General features: G+C 41.6%; 1 protein-coding gene across 1 annotated transcript in view; it reads left to right on the forward strand.

The window, feature by feature from the left end:
* The window catches only part of PKHD1 (PKHD1 ciliary IPT domain containing fibrocystin/polyductin), an 808,705-nt gene that overhangs the window by 184,077 nt on the left and 604,042 nt on the right, over positions 1-20,586 (forward strand). The window contains exon 28 of the mRNA XM_089685961.1: positions 7,623-7,773. Within this exon, the coding sequence (XP_089542087.1) occupies positions 7,623-7,773 (151 nt within the window). The remainder of the gene's footprint in view (positions 1-7,622; positions 7,774-20,586) is intronic.

A 20,586-nucleotide genomic window follows, 5' to 3' on the forward strand; every position in this document is an offset into this window, starting at 1 on the left:
GTACAATACCATACTATTGGTCCCCGAATTATACTTGATGCAACCTCCAGCCAAAGTGCCCTAGAGAGCAGTGAAGGGAGCCTGCAGGAGCGAGAAATAAGGTATGTATTATACCTTATTCCTCTACCCCTAGACCTAGCATTCAAGCCAACCAAATTTATCTTATCATTTTTTGTGTAATTTTCCAACTGTTTGATTATTTTTTATCAATGTTTTAATAGCATGTTAGGATTACACATGTGATATTATTGAGTAATGAGTATCAGGCTTATTGAAAGAATTACAGGAAAAGTCAGTCTGTAAATACAGTGCCTTGAAAAAGTATTCATACCCATGGAAATGTTTCACATTTTGTCATGTTACAACCAAAAACCTAAATGTATTTTATTGAGATTTTATGTGATAAACCAACACAAAGTGATACATACTTGTGAAGTGGAAGGAAAATGATAACTGGTTTTCAAAATTTTTTACAAATAAATATCTGCAAAGTGTGGTGTGCATTTGTATTCAGCCCCCTTCACTCTGATACCCCTAACTAAACCTACCAAGACATGGCCGTCCACCTAAACTGACAGGCTGGACAAGAGGAGCATTAATCAAAGAAGCAGCCAAGAGGCCCATGGTAACTCTGGAGGAGCTGCAGAGATCCACAGCTCAGGTGGGAGAATCTGTCCACAGGACAACTATTAGTCGTGCACTCCACAAATCTGGCCTTTATGGAAGAGTGGCAAGAAGAAAGCCATTGTTGAAAGAAATCCATAAGAAGTCCTGTTTGCAGTTTGTGAGAAGCCATGTGGGGGACACAGCAAACATTTGGAAGAAGGTGCTCTGGTCAGATGAGACCAAAATTGAACTTTATGGCCTAAAAGCAAAATGCTACGTGTGGCAGAAAAATAACACTGCACATCACCCTGAACACACCATCCCCACCGTGAAACATGGTGGTGGCAACATTATGTTATGGGGATACTTTTCTTCAGCAGGGACAGGGGAGCTGGTCAGAGTTGATAGGAAGATGGTTGGGGCCAAATACAGGGCAATCTTAGAAGAAAACCTGTTAGAGTCTGCAAAAGACTTGAGACTGGGGCAGAGGTTCACCTTCCAGCAGGACAATGACCCGAAACATACAGCCAGGCTTTTTTGAGTGTGGGCAAGGACACAGGGGCCCCATTACATTACATTACATTGAGTTTATATAGCGCCAAAGGGTTTGCTCAGCGCTGTACAATAGAGGGGGGGACAATACATGAAACATTACAGCAACTACAAACAGCACACGAGGGGTTATAGGGCCCTACTCTTTCGAGCTTACAATCTAGGAGGCCCCATGATCCCCTATTGCCCGTGGGCCCCATAAGTTGTCAGTCTGCCCCTGATTGTGGTATTTGCATTTGAAATCTATTGCTGTGAACCTACATCGTGCGTTCAAAGAACCTGTCCATGAAAGTCAAACAGGCCATTGTAAGGCTTCAAAAATTAAACAAATCCATCAGAGAGATAGCAGCAACATTAGGAGTGGCCAAATTGGTACATTCTGAGGAAAGAAGAACGCACTGGTGAGCTCAGCAACATAAAAAGGCATGGACGTCCATGGAAGACTACAGTGGGGGATGATCGCAGGATCCTCTCTATGGTAAAGGAAAACCCATTCACAACATCCAGACAAGTGAAGGACACTCTCCAGGAGGTGGGCGTATCATTGCGAAAGCCTACAATCAAGAGAAGACTTCACAAGAGCAATTACAGAGGGTTCACCACAAGGTGCAAACCATTCATAAGCCTGAAGAATAGAAAAGCCAGATTAGACTTTGCCAAAAAACATCTAAAAAAGCCAGACCAGTTCTGAAAAAGCATTCTTTGGACAGATGAAACTAAGATTAATCTGTACCAGAATGACGGGAAGAAAAAAGCATGGAGAAGGCTTGGAACAGCTCATTATCCAAAGCACACAATGTCATCTGTAAAACATGGTGGAGGCAGTGTGATGGCATGGGCATGCATGGCTTCCAGTGGCACTGGGTCTTTGGTGTTTATTAATGATGTATCAGAAGACAGAAGCAGCCGGATGAATTCTGCAGTGTTTAAAGATATACTATCAGCCCAGATTCAGCCAAATGCAGCAAAGTTGATTGGACGGTGCTTCACAGTACAGATGGACAATGATCCAAAACACACTGCAAAAGCAACCCAGGAGCTTTTGAAGGATAAGAAGTGCAATATTATGCAATAGCTGAGTCAATCACCTGATCTCAACCCAATTGAGCATGCATTTCACTTGCTGAAGGGAAAACTAAAGGCAGAAAGTCCCACAAACAAAGAACAACTGAAGACCGCTGCAGTTAGAGCCTGGCAACGCATCAGAAAGGAGGAAACCCAGTCTTTGGTAATGTCCATGGGTTCCAGACTTCAGGCAGTCATTGCCAGTAAAGGATTCTCAAAAAAATATTAAAAATGAACATTTTATTTATGATTATATTCAATTGTCCAATTACTTTTGGTCCCTTGAAAAAGGGAGGATGGCTGCTGTTAAGAGCTGTAATTCCCAAACCCAATTTGGATGTACATACCCTCAAAATTAAACCCGAGAGTGTGCACTTTCAGCTAATATCCATTATAAAACTAGAGCTTGAAAATGTTTTGGTAAATACCTGAAAAAAAATAAAATTGTTCCTGTGTCCAAATATATATGGACCTAACTGTATGTGCCACTTTGTGTTGGTCTATCACATAAAATCCCCAAAAAATAAGTTTACGTATTTGGTTGTAACATGACAAAATGGGGAAAATTTCAAGGGATATGAATACTTTTTCAAGGCATTGTATTCACTAAAAAATGCACTTTGTAAACTTTAACCTCTTGCCCTCCAGAAGGTTAACCCCCCCCTTTCCCGACCAGGCCATTTTTTGCTATAAGGCGCAGCGTTACTTTAACTGACAGTTGCTCGGTCATGCAATGCTCTACATAAATTATACATATGTCTTTTTTCCCACAAATAGGCCTTTCTTTTGATAGTATTTGATCACCTCTGCGGTTTTTACTTTTTGTGTAAACAAAAAAAGACTGAAAAAAACAATATTTTTTTATTTTCTATTACAAAACATATCCAATGAAAAAATTTTAAAAATCGAATTTCTTCATAAATTTAGGCTAGAATGTATTCTGCCACATATTTTTGGTTAAAAAAAAAATCCCAATTAGTGTATATTGATTAATTTGCAAGTTATAGTGTCTACAAACTATGGGACATATACTGGAATTTACTGTGTGTTTACTGGAAAGCTGTTCCCAGCTTTGCTGGGACACACGATTCTTCAATTCACCACCTGTCAGAACAGAGCTGTGCCTTGTTTACATAGGCAGAGCTCTGTTCTTTCTCCTGCCCGACGATCAACAGATCCCTGTGAACATCCAATCACCAGGACTCGCAGATCGACTTCTGTTGTGAGTGTTTGCAGCCTCCGGTGCTTGTCCCCTGTGGCTGTAAAACTGCTATAGAGCAGTCCTCAAATGGTAAACTGTAGTGGTTCTGATCTTCAAGTACTGCAGATATTTCTATGAATCTATATTATCAGTTTTGCTCAGATAAATAAAGAGGTACTCGGACACTGTCAATTATACCTCTTTTTTTGTCCGTTTATTATGCACCTTTATTGGGGAGTATACTGCAGTGGAAAGTGACAAGTGAAGTGATCCTTTTGAGATCACCAGCCATCCCTATGTACCTTACGCACTTTTGACCACTTGCTTTGGTGATCGTGTTGTTCTGGTAAGAGGCTGTGTGTGTTCAAGGGGGAAGAATTCTCCTTTTCCAGCACTTTTATCTTCTTTGGCACCAGGTCCTTGTGAATTCCAGTTGCATTATCTGGACTCTTTTGCATGAAAAACAAAGCTATTTTATTCATGAATATATGTTTGTGTGTTGTATTTTCTCTGGCATTGGGTCTTTGTGTACTCCAGCTGCATTATCTGGACTTTTTTGCATGACAAATATTATTGCTTTACTTATGAACCTATATTTCAAAGATTATTGTGTTTTTTTCTGTGAATTAGCGCTGCATTTATTATTTATACAGTGAGGAACAGAAGTATTTGAACACCCTGCGATTTTGCAAGTTCTCCCACTTAGAAATCATGGAGGGGTCTGAAATTCACATTGTACAGTGGGGATCGAAAGTTTGGGCACCCCAGCTAAAAATTTGTATTAATGTGCATAAAGAAGCCAAGGAAAGATGGAAAAATCTCCAAAAGGCATCAAATTACAGATTAGACATTCTTATAATATATCAACAAAAGTTAGATTTTATTTCCATCATTTACACTTTCAAAATAACAGAAAACAAAAAAATGGCGTCTGCAAAAGTTTGGGCACCCTGCAGAATTTATAGCATGCACTGCCCCCTTTGCCAAGCTGAGACCTGCCAGTGTCATGGATTGTTCTCAATCATCGTCTGGGAAGACCGGGTGATGTCAATCTCAAAGGTTTTAAATGCCCATACTCATCTGACCTTGCACCAACAATCAGCACCATGGGTTCTTCTAAGCAGTTGTCTAGAAAACTGACACTGAAAATAGTTGACGCTCACAAAGCTGGAGAAGGCTATAAGAAGATAGCAAAGCGTTTTCAGATGTCAATATCCTCTGTTCGGAATGTAATTAAGAAATGGCAGTCATCAGGAACAGTGGAAGTTAAAGCAACATCTGGAAGACCAAGAAAAATATCAGACAGAACAGCTCGCAGGATTGTGAGAAAAACAATTCAAAACACACATTTGACTGCACAATCCCTCCAGAAAGATCTGGCAGACACTGGAGTTGTGGTACACTATTCCACTATAAAGAGATACTTGTACAAAAATGGTCTTCATGGAAGAGTCATCAGAAGAAAACCTCTTCTACGTCCTCAACACAAAAATCATCGTTTGAACTTTGCAAATGAACATATAGACAAGCCTGATGCATTTTGGAAACAAGTTCTGTGGACCGATGAGGTTAAAATTTAACTTTTTGGCCAGAATGAGCAAAGGTACATTTGGAGAAGAAGGGGCACAGAATTTAATGAAAAGAACCTCTGTCCAACTGTTAAGCATTGGGTTGGATCAATCATGCTTTGGGGTTGTGTTGCAGCCAGTGGCACAGGGAACATCTCACGAGTAGAAGGAAAAATGGATTCAATAACATTTCAGCAAATTTTGGATGGTAACTTGATGCCATCTGTGAAAAAGCAGAAGTTAAAGAGAGGATGGCTTCTACAAATGGATAATGATCCTAAACACACCTCGAAATCCACGGGGGATTACATCAAGAGGCGTAAACTGAAGGTTTTGCCATGGCCTTCACAATCTCCTGACCTCAACATAATTGAAAATCTATGGATAGACCTTAAAAGAGCAGTGCGTGACAGACAGCCCAGAAATCTCAAAGAACTGGAAGACTTTTGTAAGGAAGAATGGGCAAAGATACCTCAAACAAGAATTGAAAGACTCTTGGCTGGCTACAAAAAGTGTTTACAAGCTGTGATACTTGCCAAAGGGGGCAGTACAAGATATTAACTCTGCAGGGTGCCCAAACTTTTGCAGACGCCATTTTTTTGTTTTCTGTTATTTTGAAAGTGTAAATGATGGAAATAAAATCTAACTTTTGTTGACATATTATAAGAATGTCTAATCTGTAATTTGATGCCTTTTGGAGATTTTTCCATTTTCCTTGGCTTCTTTATGCACATTAATACAAATTTTAGCTGGGGTGCCCAAACTTTCGATCCCCACTGTAGGTGCATTCCCACTCTGAGAGACAGAATTAAAAAAAAAAATTCAGGAATTCACATTGTATGATTTTTAAAGAATTTATTTGTCCTGCACTGCTGAACATAAGTATTTGAACACCTAAGAAACAGCAAGAATTCTGGCTCTCAAAGACCTGTTACTGTGCCTTTAAAAAGTCCACCTTTAAAAAGTGCCTTCATTGAGAAAATACAATGTGGTCTCTAAATGGCACCAAGGCCAAATGGGTGACCTCCTGTGTTCTCAATGTAGCAGAGCAGCTGCTCAGCACAGGACTCAGAAGCAAGATCACTGTAGTACTGGTGTCTACTACAATGATTTACAGCTTCCCCGGGGATCCCACAGGTGTGGCACATACATACTGCTATGTACAAACTGCCATACCTGAACTTCAGCTTTAAAAACCTGAATATACTGTATATACAATATTAAAACAATATTGTGTATCAAGCAATGTGAACTCTGAAGGGGGTAGGAGTCCAACCACGGCCAGGAGGGCTGTAGAGAAGAGGATGGAGGTAGTGTACAGGAGCGAGGAGTAAGGTGGGTCAAATTCTGAAATAGTTTTCTATCGAAAATTTTTTCTAAGAATTTTTGTTCGAATTTCAAGTGCTTGGGCATGTTGGAAATTTTTTGAAAAATGAACAAATTGCTAATCAATGATGGGAGAATTGTGTGGGAAATGTAATTAAAAAAGAAAAAAGCATGAGCTGTGACCTGGAAAGAAAAGAAAATTATTGGCTACGGAAATTCTTTCCTGTAGCAACATGAGGTAAAACTGAAGGCTTGGTTGGTCGAATTTTGAAAATCAATGGTGGCACCATCGGATTACAAAACGCACAAAATTTCCAATTTTCTAAAGAAAATTTGTTTGGAATTCAACACATGTATGGCCTGCTTAACTCACGTACACTCACCAGCCTCTTTATTGGTTACCCCTGTTCAATCACATGGCATCAAGATGCACTACAGGGGAGTCCCACCGCAAGGGTTGATTTTGTCTAATTCCCGAAGTTGGGCTTTAAGAAAAAACATTATAAAAATAGTTCAAAATGTATGCTTTCTGAAAATATATTACAGTTTCCCTTTAATAGGCAAAAACCTGTATCTAAAGCTGGCCATACACCAGTAGAGTTTTATTCAGAATTGTTTTCTTTCTTTTCAATTTTCCATTTTAAGAACGTTCATTCAATTTTCTAACGATTATTGGGGGTCAAATCAATGATCATTTTTGACCATTCAACAAATTTCTAACAGTGAATGTGGTTTTCATTTGGAAAATGACATTAATTCCAAAATCAAATGTTAACAAAAAACGAAATTTCAAAGTGCTTTTGAACGACATTCATGAAGTCATCGAATGTACACAGAATATATGTACAAACATTCGTGAATGGCCAACTTAAGGTGTAGTAGCCTACAACAACCAATGAGAATGAGTATTTCTTCTGATCACCATATCATGGACTGTGTGCCTTGAGTGCTGCACTTTGTACAGCACCACTGCCATTTGCAGCTCCTTATTAATAATCCGCTATCAGCGTAGGATGTTGTTTTGTGTTCAGCAGCAGATTTGGCTAAACAGGCAGAAATCGGCGTCATATATTTTAGCACATGTGCCGGCCTTGTACAGGCTGCAGATCAGCAAAAAACAAATAAACGATAAAAGAATGGAAACAAAATTACAGAAATTTGCAAACTTTGACAAATGGCGCCCTGTACTTGCCACAAGCTAATGGCGTCCAATGATTAATAAGAGCAAAAATAATTGCATTTCATTAAGATTGATGACACCTACCCCCCTCTTCCACCCTCCCTTCCTCTCTCTCTCGTTTCAGCCCTAAAGTGGAAAAAGATGAAGTCCTCATATATATCGGCTGCTGTTCCGTCGCCGTGGCAACTGAGGCAGAGATGGAGTGTCAGGCCCCTAATCAGCCAATTATCACTCAGATTACTGCGATACGGGAGAGCTGGCTCCAGAACACCCAGGTATAATCAAATCTTTTTTTACAGACTGATTCAAACAGTTTGAAATTAAATTTGTAACAGAGCGTACATTAAAATAAAAAAACAATTTAGGCATGGTTAGGGTTATAAATAATGCTAAGTGCCCGTGAAAGTTGGAACGCCTGCTTCTGCTGCACAACAACACTCCATTTATCGCTAAGCGGGACTTAATGAAAAAAGTCTGTAGTTAAACATTGCGCTTATTACAAATGAGCGCTTGTCCTCCAGTTTAAAGGAACACTCCATTAAGAGCAGCAGCCACCAGTAAATGTACATAACGGCTTATGCGCACTTTTTTTTTTTTTTTGCGAGCTACGATGTGCCTGTGTAAAGCTGGGAGCACACAGGCTAATTTTCATCATGCAACTAAAATCGCAAGCCTCCAGCAGCCAATGGAAACAACGTCTTTGATGGCTTTATTTGCGTGATCAAGGGAACGATTGCAAGGAGGTGGCATATGGTTGAAATTAGTGAATGGATTTCAAGGCAAGGGCACAATGACAGCGATGGGAAAGCTTTCTTTCAAATATTTTCTGACAGAGACTTTCAACAAGCATGCCCGTTACAAAAATGTGCTCAACTTTTTTTTTCTTTGTATTAAAGTGTTGTAAAGCCTCATGAGAAAAAGATTTAGCTAGCAGCACGTCTCATAGAATCCTTGCTAGCCATCTGCATTTTGCGGGCTGTCATTTCCGAATCCCAATTTTGTTGTCCTTGATTTCTGTCTATAGAGTAGCCAGGGCCGTGCCGGAGGTGGATGCTCACCCTCACCCTCTGTCATTGGTTGGCCAGGCTGCACAGCATCATTGGCTGCTAGGATTTAGGCAGCTGGGCCACACAGCAACATTGGTTGCTAGAATGCAGGAAGCTGGGTCACATAGCATCACTGGTTGCTAGGATGCAGGTGACCAGGCAGCACAGCATCACTGGTTGCTAGGATGTAGGAAGACGAGCTCCACAGCATCATTGGCTGCTAGGATGTGGGCAGCTGGGCCACACAGCAACATTGGTTGCTAGAATGCAGGAAGCTGGGTCACATAGCATCATTGGTTGCTAGGATGCAGGTGACCAGGCAGCACAGCACCACTGGTTGCTAGGATGTAGGCAGATGAACTCCACAGCATCATTGGCTGCTAGGATGTAGGCAGCTGGGCCACACAGCAACATTGGTTGCTAGAATGCAGGAAGCTGGGTCACATAGCATCACTGGTTGCTAGGATGCAGGTGACCAGGCAGCACAGCATCACTGGTTGCTAGGATGTAGGCAGACGAGCTCCACAGCATCATTGGCTGCTAGGATGTATGCAGCTGGGCCACACAGCAACATTGGCTGCTAGAATGCAGGAAGCTGGATCACATAGCATCATTGGTTGCTAGGATGTAGGTGAGCAGGCAGCACAGCACCACTGGTTGCTAGAATGTAGGCAAATGTGCTCAACGGCATCATTGGTTGCTAGGATGTAGGCTGCCACAGCCAGGGCCATGCTAGGGCAGATGCTCACCCTCATCCCTTGTCGTCGGTTCACCAGGCTGCACAGCATCATTGACTGCTAAGATGTAGGCAGCTGGGCCGCAGAGCAACATTGGTTGCTAGGATGCAGGAAGCTGGGCCACACAACATCACTTGTTGCTAGGATGTAGGCTGACAAGCCGCACAGGGTCATTGGTTGCTAGGATATAAACAACTGAACCACACAGTAACTTTTGTTGCTAGGATGTAGGTTGCTGAGCTGAACAGCATCCTTGGTTGCTAGGACGCAGGTGGCCAGGCAGCACAGTTTCATTGGTTGGCATGGTATAGGCCACCATGGATAGATGCTGGTTGATTTGATCACCCATTCACTTTTGTGCTTAGCGATTCCAGCACTGCGACTTCTGCATTCGAGCTTCCAACTCTACCCTCCTGATAATGCAGAAGCATTACAATTGCTTGAAGGAGACAGCATAGTTGGTGCATCCATCTACAAAATGGCACCACTGGATTCGCTGAAAATTTTAAGAAGCCAGAATGTGAACCAGCCTGAAGTATCCTCCCAGACCTGAAACATAATTTTTGGGTGGAAAACCCCTTTAACATCTGGTGCTATCCAGCTTGGACTCCTTTCTAATTCCCAGACATGGCCATTCTCCCATTTCCCCACTTATCGTAATTTATCATCAGTGGAGACTCACGCTTCTATTACATGTCACCCTCACTAGTGGAATACCTTAACCATGGACCGTGATCTATCACTGAACAAGTTATCATTTGTCACACAGGTCACGAGAGAGCGATAATGATTATTCCTAGCATCCATTCATCAAAACACAATCATTCATCTGCTCTCAGCAAAGCTTAAATGTTACCAAATAACAATGCTAGGGTCAATAATATATTACAAGAGAAATTAGAGCAGATGCGACAACAATAATGGGATAATAGTCCCTGTGGACTGTCAAGATAATTTAGTTAAAAGGGAATCTATCATGTATTATCACTGTTAATGATTATTATTGTAAAGTTTAAGCGTATGTAAACACTAAATTACATTATTTTATATGTTTTTCATCAGACATTTTTGCATGTAGTGTGTTATTTTTTTTTCAATGTGCGAAGTATTTTTGCTTAGTTTATACCTGGACACAGCTCTAATTGACTTCCTTAAATAGAGTGCCACCACTAACCCTCTACCTTCAATGCAGCAATACCGTTGTCACCCTGCTGTGTGCATTCCTGCAGAATAGGTAATCAGATGACTGATCAGATAGGGAGTAAAGGTGGGAATACACGATTAGAAAATCGACCGATCGGTCATCCGACAACCGAGAGGCGTTCATTCGTTGGTCGAAATCGTGGCCCACATTAACCAATCTAAAAAAAATCATTCGTCGGGCAATACGTAGTGTTGACGTCTTCCGTACAAGTGGAAGTGATGCGGTGTGCGTGTGACCTTGTAGCCACGCCCTTCCGGCCAGAACGAGCGATATACTCAGCAATTACCAGCAATGAGTATAATATAGTTTATTACATGACCTATATACATAAATAGTGATACAAAAATATAATATGCAGAATTCTGGTTTCATTATCTCATTAGGCCAATCAACATTTTAACATTTGGATTTTTTGTTTGTGTTTACAAAGATTCCTTGGACATAAACATCCGGGTCATCTTCTGTTTCCGCTCATGCGTGATAGCGCTTTATAGATTCTTTTCGTACGATCCATCATACCACCGCATAGAAAATCTTTCACTGTTGTTCAACCAGATTTTTTCGTTCACAATTTTGTTATCGGTTAAAACATCCTGCTCATCAACGATGAGAAAATCGTTCGATCAGTGGTTCCGTGAAATTGTTTGTACGATTTTCTTATGTGTACGGGGCATTACTAGAACTTGCATTTCACTAAAAAGGTCCAACGTTAGAACCAATAATGCAAAACAGGATCAGAATGTCAAAAGAGGATGCATACATTGCAGAACAATACTAACATTCATAGGTAAAGTTGATCCAGGGAATATCAGATTGCCTCTCGGGGGATCAGGAAGAAATTGTATCCCCTGCAGGAGCAAATTGGATCATGCTTTGCTGGGTTTTTTGCCTTCCTCTGGATCAACTGTGGGTATGGGATTATAACTTTTCTTTTTTTATATGGTTGAACTGGGTGGACTTTTGTCTTTTTTCAGCCAGACTAACTATGTAATACGGAACAAATGATGTAAGCTGTACACACATAAGAAAGCTGCAAAATATGGACTCTTAAAGGAGAAGTTTGGGTTTCTGAAAAAAAAAAAAATTATACTCACTTAGGTGGATGCAGCATCAATCCAATGCTGCCTCTGTCACCCTCTGCTTCTAAGACCGCTGATTGCTCAGTTCCCAGTCCTCAGTGAGCAGAGAGCCGGTGACTGTCAGTCACTGGCACTCTGCTCTTCCCCAACCCCCAACGTTCACTGGAGTGGCAGACTGTGGAGGGGGTGGGAGCAGCTGGCTCAGGCTCTTAGCGGCTCGCTGAGCCAGCTGCCAGTCCAGACTTCTGGGTGAGTCCCGACCATATGGTCAGGATCTTCCCAGAGCCTGGACCGGGAAAATGGGTCACAGGAGTACAGAACACTACACTCCTGTGATCCATAGAAGAAGTAGGGCCAAAAAGGTTTGGCCATACTTCTTTAACAGCAATGGCTCTCTGACCCAGTAAGGGTAACATGGCTGCAGAGCACAGTCTCTGTAAGATTCTACAATAGAGAGTCAAACTGTGAATCACTGTTTCGATTAAACAGTGCAGAACACAGCTACAAGCGTACCTCGGTTTATGACCACCTCTCTTAAAGTAATTTTCAGTTTACGAATGAAAATCCATTGAAAATAATGCCTCGTTTATGAATTATTTTTTTGCAATACGAACGGATTAATTGGTTTTCAGTGCATTTACAAATTTTTTTTTTAATCAAGTCCCTGTACAGCACTATGTCTTTAAAGTGCACTTTATAAGAGTTTTGAACAGATAAGACTTTTTTACTTTTTACAGACATCCGGAACGGATTGATTTTCAGTGCATTTACAATTTTTTTTTTAATTATGTCCCTGTACAGTACTATGCCTTTAAAGTGCACTTTATAATGAGTTTTTGAACCGATAAGACTTTTTTCTGACCTCCGGAACAGATTATTTGGTTTTCAATGCATTTACGAATTAATTTTTAATTATGTCCCTGTACAGTACTATGCCTTTAAAGTGCACTTTATAAAGAGTTATGAACAGATAAAAGACTTTTTTTTAACTTTTTTCTGACCTCCAAAACAGATTAATTGGTTTTCAATGCATTCCTATGGGAAACCGCGTTTCGGTTTACAATTTTTTTCGCAGTACAAAAAGTCCCACAGAACGTATTAAATTCGTAAACCGAGGTACGCCTGTACTTGCAAATATCCTCACAGACCGCATCCTTCTCAGTGATGTCCAGGGTAGCTCTGGTAATACAGGTTAGAACAAAGAAGCAAACATATGGATTTTAAAGAGCCCAAATTAACCCCAGAAAAAGAAAAGAGATAAACAACTGTTTAAAAACACAAAGTTTTATTACACCATATTGTTAAAAAGTTAATAAAACACAGTGTGTAAGTACAAACAAAATGAATCCTCAAATATGACACTAATCTCACCTGGTCCAAAATATCATGTAACTGGGGGTCATAGCACTATAGATGTTAGATTCTAACAACCAGGGCCAGTAGTGCAGGAAGAGGTGCAGCGGTTTTTCGCAACTTGATTGCTTCATCAGGAGTCCATGTGGAGACCTATGAGCCACGTAAGGATAACGCTACATATAATGGGAGAATACCCCAAACAGCCCAGGAAGAAGAGAAGAAAATAGTAGTGGAGCAATAGAGACCTCTCTTTGGAGGGCCTTTTTAATCATACAATGAGTACAAACGATCCAATCAGCTATGAATCAGAGAAAAGAGTAGTAATAAGACCACCTTCCTAAAAAACTCCAAAGAGCTGTGAAGCTGATAAAAACAGCAGAGGCAGTCCAAATTCCAAACCAGACCTCTTACCCACAAGCCAATCAGCCAAATGGTAATACAGGTAAAAAGTTGGATTGCTTCAAGGCCCAAGGATGAAGCACTTCCCCCCACCAGGACTGGAGTACTCCTCACAGTGCCTGGGTCTTTCAGGGAAGGTTTGTGCTATTAGGCTCTGGTCTTTCTGTCTGCACACTGGTTCTGACAGTGGAGGGCCTCTCACCTGGCTGCAGATCAGTTGCTCAGCTACATCTGCTTCATCGGGTATGGTCTCTCCAAACTCCTGAGAGAAATAAAAATTGACTATGCAGTGATATCAGTGGCTTCTCCCTGCCTACAACCCCAGCCAAGTGAAATAAATATGTAGTGCTCACCCCTAGAGGGGCCACTGAGAATATAACCAGGTCTCCATTTCTAGTACAGAGGCTGCCAGTTACAAGCAAAGATCCATGCACACTGACAATACAGGCTTAGGGGATGTCTTTTCAGAACTTATTGCTGAGTAATTTGAAAGAGGAGAGGGGTTCAGGGATCAGTATACTCCAAACGATAGCAAACATAACAGAAGGGCAGCTTCTCACTATCTTCTCTAAGCAGCCTTTCCTGGAGGTGACAGGATGGCCAGTATATTGAATATTTTATAAAAGAAGTCCCAGTCCATATACCATCCTATGACACTTAGTTCCCTTCTACCACTTTCACACCCAAGAGTTCACACCAAGGTCTTACTCAGTGTCCCAGGAGCTCTCTGCCACCCAGCATCCACAGGAAGATCTTCAGTGAGGGAGATAAAAGATCATTGTCCAGACCAGGACTTCAGGACAGTGCCCTCAAGCAAAATCCATTAGCATTCTTCTCCAGCTTCTCTCAGCTCAGCACACACTGATTCCCAGAATGCAATTTATTATCTCACCAACTATCTCTTAGGGGCAGCAACCCCAGGGGAACTGGAACCCTCCCTGGAGAAGAAAGAACACTCTAGAAAGGTCTCTAAAACATCACCTCCCCAGCCACCTTCTTAACGCCTCCTTCCAGGGATTGGCTGGGGCATGATAAATATTGATACTGGTCATTTGACTCTCCCTGCCCTATATTCTGGCAGCTTCTAGAAACAGGTGGGAGGAATCAAACACCCAGCTTAGGAAACCCTGACCAGACAAAAACAGTAGCTCACTGCTCAACTGACTACAATGAACCCAAAAACTAAATTTAACCTAGCAGCCAAACTAGAGGAGGGTACTACAAACATATATATATATGCAACTTTCAAATATTGTGCTTCCTCATTCTTTCCTAATGCAGGTACTGTATATACTGTATATATGAAATATATACTGTATATTTCATAGAGGTTTTTGTGTTGTCCACTGGTTACTGGTATGACAAACAATGCAGATGGCCACTTTTATGTAGCATCCTCCTAGTTTAGCTAGGAGGAGTTAGACCCTGATGGTTAGTGAGGAGCAGATTAGCAGCTCAGGTGTAATGGCCAGAGGGGTCAATTTCTGGTCAGGACTGAGAGACTCTGCAGGTCAGCCCCTCTGGAATTTCCCCCTGCTCTGAGGCTTTCAGAGGAAGGCCTTGGAGGCAGTGGGTGAATCTGAGGAGTGGCTGGCTACACTCTTGAGAACCTCAGCTAATCCCCAGCAGGAGGTTTGGCAAGGGGCTGGGACTCCCTTAAAAGTGGAAGAGCCTGCTCAGTGGCAGGAGTGTGGTGGAGGGGGAGAGTGTGAGGCAGGGAGATGTGAGGATGGAGGAAGAAGGCTGTCAGGAGACGTGCCTGCAAGCCTGGAGTTTGCAGGCAAGGAGGAAATCTCAGGAATCCCTGACCCTGTGAGAGAGGACCACCTGTATGACAGGGAAGGTGCAGCCCAGATGATGGACCTGATAGCAGCAGCCATCTCGCAAGCGATACAGGAGAGGATCTGAATGAGTACACCCCCTGCTAAGAAAGAAAGTCTCCAGATTTCTGGGTGAAAAGGAGTTAAGCTAGGTTCTGGGGTTGTACAACTGGAGCTACTGGCTAGCACTCCAACAGAAACGGTGTCAGAGAAAAGCTTTTGAATAGTTCAGGACGTTGTCCTCAGTTATCTGTTCCCTTGGGCATCCTATGCACCCCTATAAAAACTAACAAAACAAATGATTTCTGTCTACGGATGAGAGTCTGTGTGAGAAAATGCGAAATGACAGGCTGTGCAGGAATTAGCTGCAGGATTGCTTTTACAAGCAGCGGGAGAAGATGCCCCCCCTCCCCCCTGCCTTCCACGGCCTTCTCGGGCAGTCCCGTGCCATTGGGGGAACCTGAGAATGCAGCCGGTGTTTCTGCCAGCTGACCATAGAGCTGATTGGAGACCAGAGTGGTGTCAATCATCTCTATAGTCTCAGAATTCGGAAGCTACGAGCATTTCATCATTTCAGTTTCGCAGGATATAAACAGCGCTATTTGTAAATTGGGAAAGCATCTGATCACACCGATCTTGGTGAGATTATATAATGTAAGGGCAGAGGAGATATCTAGAGCCTGATAGACCCCAGATTTCTCAAAAAAGAATATAGGACAATGCCCATCAAAATTATAAGAGATATTTGCATTCCCTGTGATAGCATTAAAAGTGATCAAAAAAGACAAAAAAAGGGACAGTGTAAAAATAATTTAAAAAATCCAATTAACTTAAAAAAAAAGCACCTTTGCATACAACCCCCCCCCACCCGGCACGTGCACCTGCGTGCGCAATCGTTTACCCTGTGCCAGTATGTAAACAGTGGTTGCACCATGCATGTGAGGTATCGCCGTGAACGTCAGATCAAGGGCAGTAATTCTAGCACTAGACCTCCTCTGTAAATCTTAAATGGTATCTTGTAAAGGCTTTTAAAACGTTGCCTATGGATAGTAAACATGTTTGCAGTTTGTCGCCATTGCACTGGACATGCGCAGTTTTAACTCATGTCATGTTTGGTATCTATTTACTCTGCATACCATCATCTTTTATAGTTTACCAAATAATTGGCCAATATATTGTGTTTTTGTGCATTAAAAGTAAAAAAAGTGTATTTTTTTCAAAAAATCTGAGTTTGAAAAATTGCTATGCGAGTACTTTGTGACATAAAAAATTTCAGCATCCACCATTTTATTCACTAGGCTGTCTGCCTTAAAAAATATAGAATGTTTGGGGGTTCAAAGTAATTTCCTAGCAAAAAATACAGATTTTTTTCATGTGAACAAATTGTCAGAATAGGCTTGGTCTTCAGGTGATTAGAAGAGTGAGTGATGTGTGGCATAAACTTCTAATGCTGGGCATAAAATGCCCCACCCCCCAAAATGACCCCTTTTTGGAAAGTAGACACCCCAAGCTATTTGCTGAGAGGCATGTTGAGTTAATAGAAGAATTCATTTTTTTAGCACAAGTTTTTTGAAAATGACAATTTTTTTTTTTTTTTTTACACAAAATTGTCACTTAAATGATTTATTGCTCACACATGCCATGGGTATATGTGGAATTACTCCCCAAAATACATTCTGCTACTTCTCCTGAGTATGGGGTACCACATGTGAGAGGCTTTTTGGCAATCTAGCCAAGCACAGGGCCCCAAAATCCAATAAGCACCTTCAGGCTTTTAAAGGGCTTTGTTTCCTCATTTAATTTGCTGACTACCTATCACAGTTTCTGAGCCCCTGAAATGCCAGGATAGCACCAAACCCCCCAAACGACCCCTTATTGGAAAGTAGACACCCCAAGGAATTTGATAAGAAGCATGGTGACTATTTTGCAGATCTTGTTTGTTGCCACAAGTTTTTGGAAAATGAAGAATGAAAACAAAAACATATTTTTTCTTTTCTTTTTTATATTTCAAAACCTTGTGAGAAAAATGAGATCTGCAAAATACTCACCATGCCTCTTTTTAAATTCCTTGGAGTGTCTACTTTCCAAAAAGAAGTCATTTGGGGGGGGGTTTGTGCAGGGGCGGACTGACCATTCGAGCATTCGGCCACTGCCCGAGGGCCCGGGGTCAGTAATGCCCCGGGTACCTTTTTTATAGGCTTTTTTGAGTGTGGGCAAGGACACAGGGGCCCCATGATCCCCTATTGCCCCGGGGCCCCATGAGTTGTCAGTCCGCCCCTGGTTTGGTGCTATCCTGGCATTTCAGGGCCTCCAAAACTGTGATAGGTAGTGAGGAAGTGAAATGAGGAAGTTACGCACCTTTCAGGCTTTCAAAATGGTCATTGGATTTCAGGCTCCTGTATGTGGCTAGGCTCCCAAAAAGTCCCACACACGTGGTATCCCCATACTCGGTAGAAGTAGCAGAATGTATTTTGGGGTGTAATTCCACATATACCCATGGCTTGTGCGAGAAATAAATCATTTAAGTGACAACTTTGTGTAAAAAAAAATGGTTTTGTCATTTTCCAAAGACTTGTGGAAATAAAATAAATCTTCCATGGACTCAATATGCCTCTCAACAGATAGCTTAGAGTGTCTACTTTCCAAAAAGGGGTCATTTGGGGGTGTTTGTACTGTCCTGGTGTTTTAGCACCTCAAGAAATGTGATGGGCAGTTAGAAAGTAAAAGCTGTGTAAATTCCATTATCTATACCATAGTTTGTAGACGCTATAACTTTTACACAAAGCCATCAATATACACTTATTGGGATTTTTTACCACAAACATGTAGCAAAATACATTTTGGCCTAAATTTATGCCGAAATTTGAGTTTTTTGGATATTTTTTATAACAGAAATGAGAAAATAGTTTTTTTTTTTCAAAATTTCAGTCTTATTTTGTTTATAGCGTGAAAAATAAAAAGCGCACAGGTGATCAAATACCACCAAAAGAAAGCTCTATTTGTGTGAAAAAAATGACATAAATTTCATTTATGTATAGTATTGCATGACCGCTCAATTGTCAGTTAAACTATTGCAGCGCTGTATAGCAAAAAATGGCGTAAATTGCAGTATCTATACCATAGTTTGTAGACGCTAGAACTTTTACACAAAGCAATCAATATACACTTATTGGGATTTATTTTTTACCAAAAACATGTAGCAGAATACATTGTGGCCTAAATTTATAACTAACTTTGAGTTTACTATATATTTTTTATAGCCAAAAGTAAAAAATATTGTTTTTTTTTTTTCAAAATTTGCGGTCTTATTTTGTTTATAGTGTGAAAAATAAAAAGCGCACAACGGATCAAATACCACCAAAAGAAAGCTCTATTTTGCAAAAAAAAGGACATAAAATTCATTTATGTACAGCATTGCATGACCGCGCAATTACCAGTTGAAATAGTGCAGCGCTGTATAGCAAAAAGAGGCCTGGTCAGGAAGGGGGGTAAATCCTCAGGAGGGCAAGTGGTTAATTGAGTCTTTAGTACCACTTTAATGGTTAAAGATTGCTTAGTTTTTATAGTGGAACTTCACGCTAAAAAAGGATGTTCCACTTTAACACCTCCATCCCGCTCCCACTTCTGAAGTTTTTTTTTTTTTTTGGGGGGGTGGTGTCAAGGTCCTACTTTTTCCCAGAGGTTATGTTACTCCATGTGCTGGCGTCCATCTTGGATTTCTGCTGTGCATGGTGGGAATCTTTTATGCCTTCAGGTCTCTGAGGTCCATCCCCCAGAGGGGTGTGGCTGATTACATATAAGCCTGTGGTCCGCACATGCTCTTTGCACTTGTGTCTTGTGTCTTGTTGTTGCTATAACTCTGTTCTGACTCTCGTGACTCTCCTGGAATCTGACTCGGCTTGTGACTTGACTATACTTTGTGTTCTCCTTTGATCTGACCCTCTGTTGCTGAACCCGGCTCATGACCTGTGATTCTCGTCTGCTGTCCTGTACCGTTTTGTCCCGTTGTTGTCGACCCGACCTGCCTGACTACTCTATTGTCTTTTCCACCAGCTACACGCCATTGGCGGCGGCCATTACCGCAACTGAGGTGTCTTGGGGGCCGCGACCTGGTTCCTGGCTGCGTCAAGTCCATCCCCACCATCAGGGGCCCTGGTGAAGGGCAGCCTGGGACTTAGACTCCGCTCCCTGAGGGACTTCGGTCTGTGGGTGGTGGTTGTCGTCAGCCAGTGCATTACATTGTTATTAGGCCTGCCTGTCCGTTCCTCAGCTCCTGCCCTGACAGGGGGGTACCTAGTTTTAGCAGGTACCTGCTCCCACTTCCAATCTGACCACCTAGCAATCAGAGTGAAGGTTCTCCCCCCGCACACATGCAACCTTCTGGTACATGTAACAGGTCCCAGGAGCTGGACAATTCAAAAATACGCATGTGCAGTGGGAAGCTGGCTGTAAGGTTGCAATTACCAACTTGCCTTAGTATGCATGCTGGCACCAGGGACCCGAAGACTGATGAAAAACCAGCCCGGGTGCGGATGGCTCTGGACCCCTGAATAGGTAAGTGTGCTTTTTTTTTTTTAAAGTTAGCTGCTACAGAATTTATAGCTGATGGTTTTTATTTATTTTTGTGATTGAAGATCTTCTTTAAGGTTATATGTTTAGTTGTTGGTGGGAAATTAAAACCTAGGGCCCTTTCACATGAGCATTCAGTCTGGATGTGTCTGTCAGTATTTTGGATAGATCCAGACTGAGCCACAGTGTACTGTATGTCTATGGGCGGTCTATGTAAACGGATGTACTTCTATTGACATTTGCATACATCGGAGTCTGTGTATGTACGTTTTTGCAGACATTAATGGATGTAAACAGATGTTGTCCATTTACATTTGTTCTTTTTACATCCATTTCTTTGCCAAGAAACATACATTTTTTTTTATATACTTTTGTCCACCTATACGAATATTTTCACCAACAACTAAACAAAAACAGAGCTTAAAAAGCGGAACTAAACTGAAACTTGATTAACAAACTGGGGGGGCTGAAAAAGCAGGCTTTTTTGAGCTGTTTGAGTCGTGGTTTTATAGCCCCCTGATCACCACCCTACAAGATAACATACAACCAATGGAGGGCTATAGACATGCTGTGGTAAATTAACATGGCTTGTCGAGTTTTAACCAGGGGCAGACTGACCATTCGGGCACTAGGACTCTGCCCAAGGGCCCAGGGTCAGTAGGGGGCCCCATGAGATGCACTAAGATAGTTATTAAAGAGGTTATTAAATACATTAACGTGTCACCCAATGTATGGTCTCCATTCAGTAGCCAAAAGAGGCATACAAAAAAGGAGGGTTGTGAAAAGAGATTCACAGAAAAGCGGCTACATAATGAACAGAACGTGACACTAAGGGAATAATTTCCAAAAATTATGCTTTATTACACACAAATGAATAT

Source organism: Staurois parvus, unplaced genomic scaffold, assembly GCF_062004578.1.
Source record: "Staurois parvus isolate SC_StPar_1 unplaced genomic scaffold, SC_StPar_1.0 ptg000390l, whole genome shotgun sequence".
In the NCBI taxonomy this organism is placed as follows: domain Eukaryota; kingdom Metazoa; phylum Chordata; class Amphibia; order Anura; family Ranidae; genus Staurois; species Staurois parvus.